The sequence below is a fragment of the Mesoplodon mirus genome, assembly GCF_964341445.2.
Source record: "Mesoplodon mirus genome assembly, chromosome: 1".
NCBI classification, from domain to species: domain Eukaryota; kingdom Metazoa; phylum Chordata; class Mammalia; order Artiodactyla; family Ziphiidae; genus Mesoplodon; species Mesoplodon mirus.
In genome coordinates, this window is record NC_138976.1 from 213,672,346 (window position 1) to 213,687,809 (window position 15,464).

General features: G+C 48.7%; 1 protein-coding gene across 1 annotated transcript; it reads right to left on the minus strand.

Annotated features, from left to right (window-relative positions):
• Nucleotides 1-3,084: 3,084 nt before the first annotated feature.
• S1PR3 (sphingosine-1-phosphate receptor 3) lies at nt 3,085-14,745 on the minus strand. The gene is made up of 2 exons (XM_082606787.1): nt 14,499-14,745; nt 3,085-6,607 (listed from the first exon to the last, which is right to left on the minus strand). The coding sequence occupies exon 2, from the start codon at nt 6,462-6,464 to the stop codon at nt 5,328-5,330; it is 1,137 nt and encodes a 378-aa protein (XP_082462913.1). The 5' UTR covers nt 6,465-6,607; nt 14,499-14,745; the 3' UTR covers nt 3,085-5,327.
• Between the last annotated feature and the right edge of the window lie 719 nt (nt 14,746-15,464).

Genomic DNA, 15,464 nt, shown 5'->3' on the forward strand with positions numbered 1-15,464 from the left:
TGAATATCAATTGCATATGTATATATACATATATACACACACACATACATATACCTACTGATTACGACAGATGTGCATCTCTGTCTGTCTGTATATACATATATACACATGCATATACCTACCTTGATTACAACGGACTTGCATCTCTGTCTGTATGTGTGCACACGCAGGTTGACTGGGCAATTTGCACCTCGGGACTCCTCCCTGGGTTTTGGTATTTTAACTCACCAGGACAACTAGAAAGTTACACAAATGCAGAGAGTCTGGGGACCGACATGTCCTGGAATTTGCAGACACAGGGAGGAGGGTCCTGGATGCTGCAGGAACAGGACAAGAGGGCCACGGGGGTTCCACTGTGGAAAGTGACAAAGGGACACAAGGGAAGAGAAGTCCATGGGGGAAGACAGGAAGGGAGAGGATGGGAGGACAGAGGAAGAAAAAGAAAAAAGAAGGGAGGGGGTGGCAAGTCCAGACCTACATCCCCTGTTCATCCAGTAGCATGTAAAAAAACCAAGCAGGGGTGGGTGTTGGTGAGGCTAACCGGGCAGGCATGCTTGGGGGCCAAGTGTGGTCTTCCTGGGTACAGCCGCACTGCTTGTTGGCTTTTCTAACCAGCTTTCTCTTGGCCTCAACTTACGTTCGTTCACGTGAGGCAGGCACTGTTCTGGGCTCCTGTGAGTGTGCAAAGGTTCCGTCTGCCTGAGGATATAGTCCAGTAGGAAATAAACGCACAAAGGGTGTGGGAGCATGACAGGCCTGATGGCTGGTGTGGCCAACTTCACTAGGACCCTGGAGGGTAGAAGTCCTGGGTGGGTCTGGGTAGTCTGAAGGCTTTGCAAACTAGGCTGCAGATGGGATGGGGAGGGTAAGAACAGGCAGACGAGGCGTGGGTGGCCCAGGAGGAGGCCGGGACCCCCTCGTGCATGAAAAGTGGTCGGTGTTAGGGATGCTGGAGGTGGAGGTGAGGCTGCTCCTGCCTGCTCTCGCCTCCTTCCTGCATTCACAGGTGCCCAGAATAACGACTCTCCTGGGCCCAAATACACAGGGCTCCCTCCTGAGGGCTGGAAGAGCCATTCTCATGGAAGAAGGCACCAGAAAGGAAATCTCATGCAATGTAAAGTTTCTCTTTTGTTGTTTCACCTTGAAATGCTGTAGGCAGGAATATATGCAAGTGGGACACACACTGTGGCCCTGGTGTTTGAGGTCATGAATTCACACTTGTCTGGGACATTTTTACCACAACCAAAGTTTCTAACCACAAATCAAGTGACAACTAAAGCAGAAATCAATGGGCAAATCCATTTTTGAACACTGAATTAACTTTTTTGTAACAGCTGTATGTTGGTTGCAAGTGGAATGGTCTCTGTTCATTTGACTTTTGAATATAACTTGTTCCTGAATAAATATTGTAAAGTTAAGTACATGAATGTTTCTTTGTATCCAGAACTAAATAAGAATTAAAATTTGATGTTTAAATCCAAGGATTAGGAGAGAACTCCCGTGTACATCTAATGTGTAATAATGAGATATTTATTAATTTTTAAAAAGCATTTGGATGGCAAATTATACCTATTGATACATATTTGAAAATTCTGTGTTTTGTTTTCCGTTAACTTTTGTGAAACAAAAAAGAATTACTGTGAAGGTCTATGGTTTATTGCCAATTTACCACTTTCTGCGTTGATATTGGAACAGAATCGGTATTTGGACATCTCTGAGGAGTGGAAATACAAAACCAATTTCAAGTTTTCTAATCTCTGTTCTACGAAAAATAATAAAACCTAAATTATCTGGCCAACATTTGGGATATTTGTTACCACAACGGGTAAAGAGAATTGGCTTAAGTTCCCTCCTCACATTCAGTGAATCCACTTCACTCCTTCAGTAAATGATGTGGCTTCCAGTTGTGAGCCCTGTTGCCATGCTGGGCACATCCCTGAGCTTGTAGGGCAGCCAACTGGAGATGCCACACGTCGTCCCTGGACGCCATCACTGTGGCCCAGGGGCAGAGGCTGTCACACCCACTTAGGCAATGCTGCACTTCTTATCACTGGTTATTGGAAAACGTGCCTTCATTTTCAGAATAGTGGTGTGTGCATTTCCAATTATGTAGCAAACCCTTTGATATTTGACTTAGATACTAAAAACATTTGGGTGTGGAAGTTTTGCACTCGTAGATACATTTAAAAGCATGGACTTGGTCATTTAACTAGAAGTTTTCTATAAAGTACACCTTGTTACATTTCTGTGAAAGGCTCTTTACCAGTGCAGAAGCAACATGGGTCAAGGGTGGAAACAACCGTTCTCTAAATAGTCCGATGTTAACTGTCAATGTGGGTCTGAGGGCAATAAAGAATATCGTGAAAAGTTTCTCATCTGGTTGGTGGATCTTGTATTGCCTCATGAAGGAGAGGAGTGGAGTTTGAAACCTTTCCGTAGAAAGCAGATAGTCTCTATTATTCCCCAGGAGACCTCTTAAAATACAATCACAGCAGAACCCCGTCAGGGACACCAAAGGTGTGGGATGAAAATGGCGGCCTGGCAAAGGCATTCCTGTTGAGATTTATGTTAACTTCTGTCCACTCGGCCTTGGGCAGTGTCAAAGGTGGCAGAATGTCACTACCAACTAGTGATGCCAAATACTGGTCTCCTTCTACGTAGAATGTAGGGTGGAGAAGCGAAAACTTAGCCATTTGTGCTGGAGAAAGCTAGAGAAAGGGTCAGTTCTGATCTAGTCTCTCCTGTTGCTTCAATTACACCAAATGGAACAGAACCCATCATCCCATCTCTTTCAGCTGTACTTTGGCTGCCATGACCCTTACAATTTTCCCCCTATCAAAAGGGTAGTCCATTGACCTCCTTCCCTATTGACCTACCAAAATTGGTGGAAAAGCACCCAATACCCTGCAGTTTCCTAAAACACCAGTTCTGCTAGTGGGAAGCCTAGGGGACATGTTACTGGAATTCTCAGAGGGTTTTAATTCCTAGAGAAACGCCCCAGGTGAGAGGTCACACTGCCACTTTGCACATCACCAGGGGCAGCCCTAGTGTACACAGCCCCTCACATGGACTCCCAAGAATGAGTTTATACAAAGGCTTTCGGTTTTATTTATTTTTTTAACAAACATACATGGGACGCAGTAAAGGTTACTCACTGAACGAGATCTAATGCACAGGTTCTCTGTGGCTTTGACATACTCAACTTCTAAATGATTTCCAGCTAGCTAGTTAGGAATGTACACATCGGTACTAACTTTGATGACTTTTTGCATATATCAAATCAACACAATTACTTTTTTGGAGTATTTTTCATTCAGATTGATTGAAAGTTTTGCACTACCTCAAAAAAAAGTTGAGGTTATAGTGTTATTAATATTAGTGCCAGATATCTGGGGCCCCCAAGCAACTCAGAACTAACATATACATTTCTTAAGTCATTTCGCTACCTAAGGTAAAATGCAATACTCAGTATTTTGGCTCTCTGAGGCCATTTTGTTGTTGTTGTTTTCTTATCCCAGTATCTTAATGCTTAACTTTTCCAGAAATGCCCTGGATTTTCTCATGCTATTTGACAAGAGAATCAGCTCCTTTGCAGTGACGTAATGAGGACAAGAAAAATGCCACCCATGAGCATCTCCTTACAAATAGGATTTATCTCATCAGTAACAAAAATTAAGAAAGATGTTGGTCGGTACATGATCACCCAGGACCCACAGAAATCTTCCTTAATAAAGAGGAACTGGCATCATATAACAAAGAGGAGTCCCTTTCTCTTTGAAAAGTTATTCATGTATTAAGACTACTCTTTTAGTCTTTACTCAGGCAAAAGTCCCACTGAACCTAAAAACTTCAGGGGGTTCTGATGTGAGGCTTACCCAAGAAAGAATCCTTTTAAAGGTTGCTTTTTTTTTTTTTAACAAAGAACTCAATACATCAACTATATGCTTATGACAGCTCTACAAATTTGTGTATTTTGCACCCATTTGTACTGCATGAAGAATCACTGGGGATGACTGTGTACAAAAATACCTTCTAAGTAATTGCTTCTTAAGGTAAACAGTGATACAGGGTCAACCTGTGTTGAAAAGGAAGATTAAAGTATTGCTATATTTCTTTGAAGAAAGCACAAGCTGCCAGATCACAGTTAAACTGCTCTAATAGTCATGGTCAGGGTCAGCTTTCGGGAATCCATGAGGCTGCTGACGGCCCCAGCTGCTCAGCTGTGACAACACAGGGAGTTGTTGACTTGGTGCTTTCTGATACAGATTCAAACTCAACATAGGATCACAGTGCTGCCTTGAAAACCTCTTCTAATTCAATAGAAACTCCCCATTACATTGGAAAGGTGAAATGAGCCAGGAGTCTGTCCTCTGCTTCCCCCTCGTGGGTTCTTTTCTTGGTTGGTCTGGGGCACAGGCTCCTGGAATACGTTGGCTGGCTTTTCTGTGATTTGGAGAAACCCCAAACAATCACATAATTTGGCTAATTTGGCTCTTAGATGTGCTTAAGACTCTGCAGGGACAAGTGACAGAAGAGAATCAGGGGTCCCCTTGGGGGATGTACGCCCACAGAACTTGCTCATTCTCACCAGGATACTCCAGACGCTGTCAAGGGTATGTCTCAGGACAGTCTGGAGTCAGACCCACACATCTGAGACCAGCCTCGGACAAGCCCTTTGGGGGGATTTGGGCTTTCAAAACCTGCTTAACGTGAGACTTCATGTCAGTCTGAGGAGGCTGGGACCAGTGTGTCCACCTAGTTCCCAGCCATAGCCTCATACCTGGTGCTTCAGTCGGAACATACCTGTACTCCCTGTTATGTAACAGTATCACATACTGCAGCTTATGCATGTACCAATGGCAGACATGAAACGCAAGTGCTCCGTGACACAGAAATGACGAATATATGGCATCTATCCTGTGCACAGAGTGTAGTGTAAAGTTACCAGACGTCATCCTGATGTTCTGGGACACACATTGTACACTGTGTGGTCCACGACCTTCCTTCTCTAGGCACAGCAGACAGTGGTCGGTGGGATTCAGGGTAAAGCGACTGATGACATCGGCAGCTTGGTACATTTGGAAGACCCTGGAGCCTAAACGGACAAGGCACACAGTCTACACTGAAGTGGGTTGGCAATTCCTTGGTTTCCCTCCTTAAGAGACGTCCACACCAGGCAGGCTGTTGGCAGAATAGGTTTGCTGAATCCCAGCTCTGGAATAGCCCCCGTGGGTGAGGCGTGCAATCCAGAAGAATATGGCTGCAGGGCTAGCTGCCGCTGGTTCCATGGAGATGCAAGGACCCCACGTTCCTGGAGCCCGGCGCCCTCACTTGCAGAGGATCCCATTCTGCAGGGTTTTGTTTCTGTCTGTTATGCAGGGCGGGGCAGCTATTTGCGGGAGGTCTTCCTTGCTCTTTGGGGAGGGGTTGCTGTTGTTGCTGCCGCTGGATTTGCTTCTGCTTGGGTCGAGAGCAGGCTGGATGGGGGAGGAACGGGCACCCTGGCCCCTGACCAGGCAGGTGCAGACCAGCCGGAAGAAGGCCCGCCGCATCTCCTTGCTGGCCAGCGTGTAGATGATGGGGTTCATGGCGGAGTTGAGCACGGCCAGCACGATGAACCACTGGGCCTTGAACAGGATGGCACACTCCTTCACCTTGCAGGCCACATCCACGAGGAAGAGGATGAAGAGTGGGGACCAGCAGGCGATGAAGACACTCACCACGATCACCACGGTCCGCAGCAGGGCCATGGACCGCTCCGAGTTGTGAGGGCTGGCCACCCTGCGGCTGCTGGACTTCACCAGGAAGTAGATGCGTGTGTACAGGATCACGATGGTCAGCAGGATGGCCGTGAAGATGCTGATGCAGAACGCGATGTACTTCTTGGAGTACAGGGGCAGGATGGTGGAGCAGTCAGGGAGGTTGTGCAGGCAGTTCCAGCCCAGGATGGGTAAGGCGCCCAGCGAGAACGCCATCAGCCAGCACATCCCGATCAGGAGAAAGACGCGGTGCTTCTTGTTGGCATCGTAAGGTCTCATTTTGATCATGGTCAAGTGCCGCTCGATAGCAATGGCCAGTAGGCTACAGGTGGACGCCCCGAGGGCCACGAACATGCTGCCTTCCCGTAGGAACCAGACCGTCAGAGACAGGCTCAGGGTCCTCTTGCCCGACATCAGAATGTTGACCTTGTAGGCTATGCCGGCCAGCAGGTCGCAGAGAGCCAGGTTGCCAATGAAAAAGTACATGCGGTTGTGAAATTTATTGTTTTTCCAGATGGCAATCAAAACCATCAGGTTCTCCAAGACAATGAAGCTGCAGATTATCAAGAAAACAATGGTGGTGAGCGTGCTGCCCTCGGGGGCATCCTTCAGCCTGTCCTTCAGCTTGCCTACATAGCTGTAATGTTTGTGCAGGGTCTCGTTGGAGGTGTAGGGTCTGGGGTGCAGCGTGAGAACCGTCGCCATCACTTGGAACTCACGATCGGTTAGCTCCAGAATCCACCAGAGGGCGCCCTGGGAACGTCCATTTCCCGGGCAAAGAAAGTCTGCGGCTCAGGCTGCAATAGTGATCCAAGCCAGACCCCGGCTAGGGTGTTGAGAATAGGCTCCTGCAAAAAGATAAAAGGAGGGGGCGCCCAGTGATAAAGTAACATACCTAAGATCAACGGCGACAATAAAGTTGGGGAAAGGCACTAAAAATGTGGAAGCATTTGGACGGCTGGTCCGCATGGGCCCAGAGAGGGCCTTTAACACAGGTCAAGATCCTAAGTGACCATGGAGACAGAGGGAGCAGTTCTGTGTCTGCAGTTGCTGAGGAGGGAAATTCGGTGCAAGAGCACCACCATCATTCAGTCACGTCACCATCACACACACACCCAAGTAATACTTCCATCTGGAAATCTCTCTTTTTTTTTTTAGATGTTGGGGGTAGGAGTTTATTAATTAATTTATTTATTTTTGCTATGTTGGGTCTTCGTTTCTGTGCGAGGGCTTTCTCTAGTTGTGGCAAGCGGGAGCCACTCTTCATCGCGGTGCGCAGGCCTCAAGGCACTTCGGAACGCTAACCAGCTCATACCCATCTACTGCACAGGAGCTGGTAAACCCTTATTCCCAGTTACTGAGAGAGAAACAGTATTATGCCAGGTCCAAAAAATAGAACAGAATCTGGAATAATGCCCGTCCGATTTCTGAAACATCCTTGGTGGGTTTTGGAGCAACATTGTGGGAAGTACTCACACTTCCTGGATGGGATCCCCGGGGAGCAGGGCCAGGGCCAGAAATTGAGTCTAGACGGCCCCCAGGTCTGCCCAGCGGAGAGCTCGGAAACCGACCACCTGGCCACCAAAGGAAGAAGAGCACAGGCCACGCACGGCCCACATGGCCACTCCCCTAGCAAGCAGCTGAGCGTGGAGCCAGGGGAGGAAGAAATACAAACCTGTAAAAGTGGAATCAACAGCTATTGAGACTAAAGGAAGAAAAGAGAGGACAACCAACTGGATTTTCGAGTTTGGCTTAAAATTCAGAGTTTACCTCTAACTGTCTAAACTGCCAAAACTAAATCGGTGTGTGTGTGAACTGAAAGAAACCAACCTGGGAGCACTAGTGAGAGGGCGGGGTGGAAAACCCAAGAGCCAGACTTCCGATGGTCCTTCCCCCACTGGACTTTGGATGCATCCCACCCCACCTGTGGCTTTATCCATCAGCCTCCTGTGATGTCCACAGTGAAGCAGACCCAGCTACCAAGGCAGAAATGGATTTCACTAAACTCATTTATTCTAAATTAAAATTATTTGAGTATTTAAATATATAATTAAGATCATACGAGCTTAATTTACAACAGTCGACTGTGTGCAGTTTTTTAACTTTTTTTTTTTTTTTGCGGTACGCGGGCCTCTCACTGTTGTGGCCTCTCCCGTTGCGGAGCACAGGCTCCGGACGCACAGGCTCAGCGGCCACGGCTCACGGGCCCAGCCACTCCGTGGCATGTGGGATCTTCCCGGACCGGGGCACGAACCCGCGTCCCCTGCATCAGCAGGCAGACTCTCAACCACTGCGCCACCAGGGAAGCCCACACACCACTTTTTAAAACAAATTGCAAGCTGTCTTTTTAAGAGTAGAAATAGGCGCAGCAGCTGACACTCTCAGAGCACTTTCCCTGGAGCCCCTTATTTAATCCCCATGCCGACACTGTGAAGATCGCAGCATCTCTCCTCTCACAGCACCATGTATATTAATGGTGCCCAGTAAACGTGTGTGCCCTTTATTACTGCTCATCTAAGTACTCTCATCTGTGGGCGGCGAATGGAGAATCCGTGCTCCCACTTTGCTGACCCTTCCTGGCTGTCGTAGAAAACCAGGCACAGGAGAACTTAGCCGCCTGGTTATCTTCCCACCACTTGCCACCCCAGAGCACAACCCTGGCGAGTGTACTCTGCATCCCCACACAGATGCACCACCACTGCACCACGTGTGACCTCATTCATGGAAAAGGCATGGCACAAAGGCAGGGAAGAGGAACACAGGTGCCACTCCACCAAGAGCCACAAAGCAGCAGCATCCTGAGAGCGGCTATTTCCCCGACGGCAATGGGGTCACATGGCTGGCCTACACGCGCAACACCCCCCATGCCAGACACCCTACTGCCACATCCAAGTGGCCGCCCCCCTGTCCATGACACCATCGTGTCGGGTTTGCCTCAAATGCCTCTGAGACATCTGCTTTCCCATCAGGGGTTTTTCTCCCAGGACCTGATATTGGCCAACATAGCAAGAGGATTTATAATGGTAACTGACTTAGCACCAGAGCCGTCTGAATGATAAAAAACATACTAATATTACCTAAAAGGACAGGAACATGAATTGTACAGGAATTCCCACTCACACTGGGGTGAAAGGGCTCTAGGCATCTGCAACTGAAAGGCTTTTGAAACCAGGGTGTGTCCAAAGTTTGTCTCCTGTGCCTTAGTTTCCCCCATGATAACTCCAGGGCATTTGAATCCCTCTTGGACAGTCTCCACCCCTCCGACTAGGCTGTATAGTATGGATAGCAGGGAAGCAAGTCCCTTTAAAACTGCTGGATCTGGACTTCTCTTGGAAATAAAGGGCAGAGGAAATACACCACAGGCTTTGCAGACTCACATCAACTTTTTTTTTCTGAATATGTAGAGTTTTGATAAAATGGAGGAAACAAAAGGAAACAATAAAAACTGATAACCAGCAAGAAAACAACCAAAACAAAAATTGCCTAACATGTGCCAGAAACTCATCCAGACCATGAATCTTGAGGGTGAACATATTTTCCCATTAATTCTTGATTTATAGTTTCCCTTAATTAAATATTTATCGCTCAGGGAGCACATATTTTCAGAACCTCTTTTATTAAATGTGAATCTCCGCATTTTGCGTAACTGGAAGATATCCATCTCTCTTTGGAATCTAAAAGCTTATTTTCTTTGGATTATCAACATTAGAAAGTAGACCCCATCTGAGAGTTAAGTGCTGGTTTAAAGATCAGATTGATTTTGGATGCATGTGAACACCACTGTGCATAGTCCAACCATCTCACGGGCGAGTTCGGGCCTCCATCCCGAGGGACGCAGCACAGACTCCGAGTTTGCCGGAAGAACGCCCTGCCCCTCCCAGGTCCTGCTCATGGTGAGGTGGGGCATCGGCCCTCCCTGGCTCAACCATCCTGCTGCTGCTGGGCACTGTGGGCACCAGGGCTCCTGGGAGACCAACCTATCCTATCCCTCATGGCCTCTTCTAGTCACTAACCACTCCCAGAGAGTACCACTCTCTGGACATCTCGTCCCCTAGAGTAATTTAGCCTGTGTCTGACCTGCATATAAATGGAGCCATACGATATACAGTGTGCCTGGCACCGTCCTCTCAATGTGATGCTCCTGTGAGCCACGCGTGGAGATGCCGGTAATTCCTTCCCATTGCTCCCACCGTGTGGATGGATGCAGCAGCCTCCATTCATTCCCGGTTGTGGACATGGAGTGGTCTCCAAGTGTTGTTGTCCTTCGCAGTGGTGCTAGGACGGCTTGAGGATGTCCTTGTGGCGAGCATGTGCCTGTGTTTCCAAGGAGTACCGTGGATTTCCTAGCATTGATGTCTAGGTTGGGCTTTGATGGGAGGGTCCCTGCAGAGGCTTATGGGTCTTAGCCCCTGGTCCTGCGAATGGTTTTTGTAGGAAGCTGTGGAAGTCCACATAGAGGGTGAGAGTCACACACTACAAATGCTCACGTTTTGTTTTATTTTAAAAGATAGGTGTCTGGGGCTGACCAGCATCTGCCTTTCCATTGTAAAAGGCTGATCACTGCTTAATTTCCACCTGAATACTTAAAAATACAGCCTGATGCTGAGAAGTGTGGCTGGGTGCTGGCTAGTCGTGTACACATTCAAAAAGCCAGGCATGTTATAGAAGATACTCAGGACAGAGATGCTCCTGCTTATGGGCAGTGGTCTTCCAACAAACCCAGATTCCGACAGAGCTGTGCCTTGCTTATGTCCATAGGCAGAGTTCTCACTTTCAAACTGTGCTCAGGTGGCCCAGACCCCCACAGACCCGTCCCCTGAAGTATACTGCCCACACCTGAGCTTCCCTTACATCTACTCAACAGAGACCCGCTACACCTAAGGGTTTTCACTTCAGCCTCATTCAGTTGGGGTCTTCAAGTCTACCTCAAGGCATTTCAACACCAAGCCTTTATCTTTTTGCAGAGAAGGAATACGACACTTTCTAGAAGAAGATGGTTCCGAGGTGTGTCACCCCACACCTCTTCCCTCCATTCCAGGTTGGAGTATCTGTGGGGAGGGGTGAGCCCGGCAGGGGCCGATGGATTCCAGATGTGCTTTCCGCGCTAGCGATTCACTTTCTCTACATATGTCAGTTTGAAAAATAAACAAACTGTAAAAAGAAGGAAAAGGAAAAAAACAAAGGAAAATATTTCCACAATCTGGGGTCTGTCTCTTTCTCTCTGTAAAGGCCAAAAAAAAAAAAAAAAAAAAAAAACCCAAACGAACAAACAAAAAAGCGCACGCACACACACAATAAGATAGTGAGAAATTTATTTCTCCTGGTCAGATGCAGGGCACTGTATTTTTAAAGGCACGTTCTCCCAGTTCATCCCCAAAACTGAATTAAAACATGAAGCATTTGCCAACAAGCCAAATTTCTTGGAAAGCAAGGGGTTTTTTTTGGTTTTTTTGTTTAGAAGAATTTAGAAAGGAAATAATGAGTTGGCCATTTCATGGCCCCAGCAAAATTCCTTTGCTAATGAGTATTTCCCCTCACTCCGAGCATCTTAGGTGACCTCACTCTGCTTTCAGAGATAGTTCATAACAAGAGGCTTCACACGCTCAGCCTTGCACGCCTGCGAGTTGCTCTGTGCCCATTAGTGGAGCTCCCCGTGAGAAAACGGCTGTTACAGATGAACCACGTCAGGATTCCACAACTTCCCCTTTCTTCTCTCGAGTGTGGAAGTGAGTTGGTCCCTGATCAGGATTCCTGCTTTTCAGTGGCTTCTCCACAGCTCTTTCTCTCGGTAAACAAGGGTCGGATGCTAACACAGATCTGGGGATGGTCCAGGGAGCCCCAGGAAAGCAGGTTGTACCCAGGACCTGGTGCAGCTCGAGCATCTGCCTCCGTGCGTGCTCTCCTGGGCATCCTGGCTCGTCGATCGAGGGCAACTGCTTTAGATGCAAAAGGTCTTTACCTTCATTGGTTTTCAACCAGCCTTATCAAACTTTCTCTTCTGTACTTGTTCTAAGGAAGGGCACGGGACTGAATTCCTACCAAGACTGCCACAGGACGAATGAAAGTGTGTGGAAATGAGCTCCTCCAGGCATATGCAAATAAGAGGTGTTCTGCCCAGGAAGTCCTAACTGTGGGGTCCCTGTCATCCTTTCCCACAGCAGGGCTCTTACTCGGTGATACTGCACATGTACCGCATGTTGCACATTGCAGGTACCACGTCTGATCCCCACTACAGCATCTGCCTTCCAAATGTACATAGGAGGAAACTGAGTCCGGGGGGTTGGGTGTGCGGGCGCAGTGTCCTTTGTAGCACAGCTTGGAAGAGGCTGCGCTGGGCCGGATGCCTGTGTCACTGGATTCCAGTGCACCACATTAGGGATAAGCTCTTCTGGAGGCTGTCACCTTTCCATGTGTTCCTCACCTCGATAGTGACGAGAGTGTCACCACCATGCTTGGAACTGATAGCAGAATGCTGGAATGCTAATGTGAGGGCTTGACTGAAATATATGGAAAACTCTGACCCCAAGGAAATGGAGCGGCATCTTCAAGGTCCAAGAGCCTAGTCAACTGACTCAGGTCTCTCACTCCAGCTCACGGTGCTGATGGGACATTAGAGCCACCCAATCGGTACCACACTCTCCTTGGAACCACCTTGTCACTGATTTACCTGACTGGCCTATTGCCTGGCCTCTTCTAGATGCAGCTGTAATTCCTCAAAAATAGAATGAAAACAAGAGAAGAAAAGGCAACTTTATGCCTAGTAACTGTAACAACAACTTAAAAGTATTAACTAAAGCTAGACAGGATTCCACTGGGTATATCATATTAACTCCAAAAGATCATGGAATATCTCTTAAGGCAATTAATTAATTTTACAGAAAATGTATGGCAAAGGAATAATATGAAATGGCTTCGAAACTGATAAGAAAGGAATCACGAAGCCAAATGTGAGGAAACAGAAAGGCTCGTGTAGCCCACGGCACAGCAGTCTTGGCTAACTGGCCAACGTAACAGATTGCCTGAGGCTGCCTTGCCAGCTGTGGTAGCAACAGAGTCATAGTCCCAAGTCCTGGCAGAAAAAAAAGGGTTTCTCCAATTGGGCAACCCCAAATGTTTCGAGATTATGGTATGCTCGAATCCCCATGTCTTTGCAACACACATATATGTATACACTGTAGGTCCTGAAACATTTTTAGGAGATGGAAGAGAGACCGTGGAATCAAATCAGTGTCATTATTTCCAGACAAAGAAAAATCAGTTCGTAAATTTTGAGAAGTAAATTCATTAGGCCAATAGGTAAGGCTCCTTGTACAGGAAATGGGAGTTTCAGTATCCACATTATGGTAGAAAATTAGGAGAGTCATGCCTTTAATGAAATTCATACACGTAAAGAGGAAAGCAGCATTTCCAGAGACGAAAACTGGTTGAGGAAACATTTTGTCTATATCTTAAGGGCTGACTTTGTGTTTCAGATCTCTGGTGTCAGGCAATAAAAGCGCCTGGACTAGCAGGCCCTAAGTGAATGTTTGCTGACTGAGAACATCCAGTGTATGGTTCTCCTCCGGCAACAAGTATTCATACTGGCACTGAGCTCTGCATCAACTGAGAACTTGTACAGATGTGGATAATTCCACAACTCCTTGAGTACTACACACACACACACCACACCCGACCACGCTCCACACACATATACACACCAGAACCCCCACCTACACCAGCAACAGGCTTGGCCATCCCTTATTACTCATATACCCACAGACCATAATCCTGCCCTCGTACTTTCTAGGAATTATGTTTTTGTTAACCATGCCAGCAAGATTTTCATCAATGAAGAAATAAATGTTTAAAAGATAAATTAGGAACATGTGATTAAATACCAGGTCTGCAACTTCTAACTCCAGACTTGAAAAAGACGCCTAATTCTGGAAGTACCCAGAGCTCCAGAAGAGCCAGACACAGTTCACGCTGCTACCTTTCTTCAAAGTAAAGCATGTTCACTTTAAAAATCCAACAAGAAGTCCCTCTCTTACCTCTAAATACAAAAACACCACAAAGTAATATGTCCTTGGGAGTGTCCAATGTCAGGAAGAGAGAGAAAGTAAGAAGGAGAGGGATCAGGAGAGAGAACCATTTGGAGACTGGAGGGTTAAAAGTGGCAAAGTTAGCACTTTCCTGCACCAGGCCAAAGAAGGACCTTCCCAGCTTTATCTGTTGTGAATGTAACATACTGATCTTCCCTGGGAACCTCATTTATTGCACGCTAGGCACTTTTTCTTCCAGCCCCCCTGATTCTGACAGCCCTGACTGCCTTGTTTGAGACATAGAAGGAAAACTGGAATTTTGTGGCGAATAAAATTAAATAGAATAATTTCCCCAAGAGAACAAGCACATATACACACGCTTCCAGAGTCCCCAGGTCCTCATCCTGGGCGGGAGCCTAACTTTTTAATTGTCCCAGGAAAGCGACTGACGGAACGTCCCTGTGAAGAGTCACTACTCTTCCCTTCGGCATTTTAATGCTCCAACTGTACTTAAAAAAGGGACCATCCCCTCCCCCACCCCGCCTCGGCTCAGTCACCAGAATGGATGACCTGTGTGGAGGGGGTGATGCTGATGTAATGTGCTCGCCCACCCAGGTCACCGTCGCGCCGAGGACTGGCTGGAAATTTGTGAGAAAAGTGGACCCGGCTGCCCCCACCCCACCCCGGGTGCCCCGGGCCTTCGGCCGTGCCGTCTCACCTCCGTCTGGGAAGGGCACTTGGGCCACCGGCATCCTGACACCCCTTTCTCCGCTCAGATGCGAGCTGGGCTGGGACGCCGGGATAGTCCTGGGGCTCGGGAGTGGAGGCACGTTCGCGGGCCGGAGCGTCTCGCTCGGGTTCGTCCTGCCACCGCGCCTGGCGCCGGTTTCCTGTCGCGTGTCTCCCAGACCAGCTTCTTCAGCCTCTGTCCCCGCCAGCCGGGGCGCAAACTTTTCCAGCGGCCCGCCGGGGCGGGGCCCGAGCTCCGCCTCCCCGCCCGGCCGCCCCACGCCCACATCCCGGGCCCCACGCCCCCTCCTCCCCTGGCCTCGTACCCCACCTCCCCCCACCCTGCTCCATCCCCCGGCCTCCCGGCATCTCCCCGCCCACCCATCTACCCTTTGCCCCCTCCCCCATCTCCTGGCCCTCTGCCCTCACTTCTTTGTCCCCCGCCACCTTCATACCCCTTCCCTCAGCGCCGCGCCCCCATCTCCGCGTCCCTCCTTCCCTGCCCCAGCATCCCCCGCACTCCGCGCCCGCACTTGCCCCCAAAGCCCTGCGTCCTGCTCCCGGACTCCCGCCCCCGAACTCGTGCTCCGGTCTTCCTGCCTCCCTTGCCTTCCCACACAGTCGAGGCCCTTTCTGATGGGTCCTAGACATTCTCCCATGGCCTCCCGCCTACCTCCGCAGTCCCCCTGGGCTTGGCTTGTCCCTCCGCCTCTGCCCCAGAACGGCCTTCAGATCCTGCGCTCCTCCTGAGCTCCCGGCTGCCGACCCAGGGGCTCAGGACCCAGCCGGCAGGTCCAAACCGGGTGCGGGGTTGGACTTGGGCAGGGCGCACGGAGGGCGAGTGTCTGACAGATTATTGTTATCATTATCATAATTGTCGCGATCATGATCATTTTGGGCTGGAACTGACTGACCCCCAACTTGAGGGGTAACATCTGGCAACATTTTGGTTTGG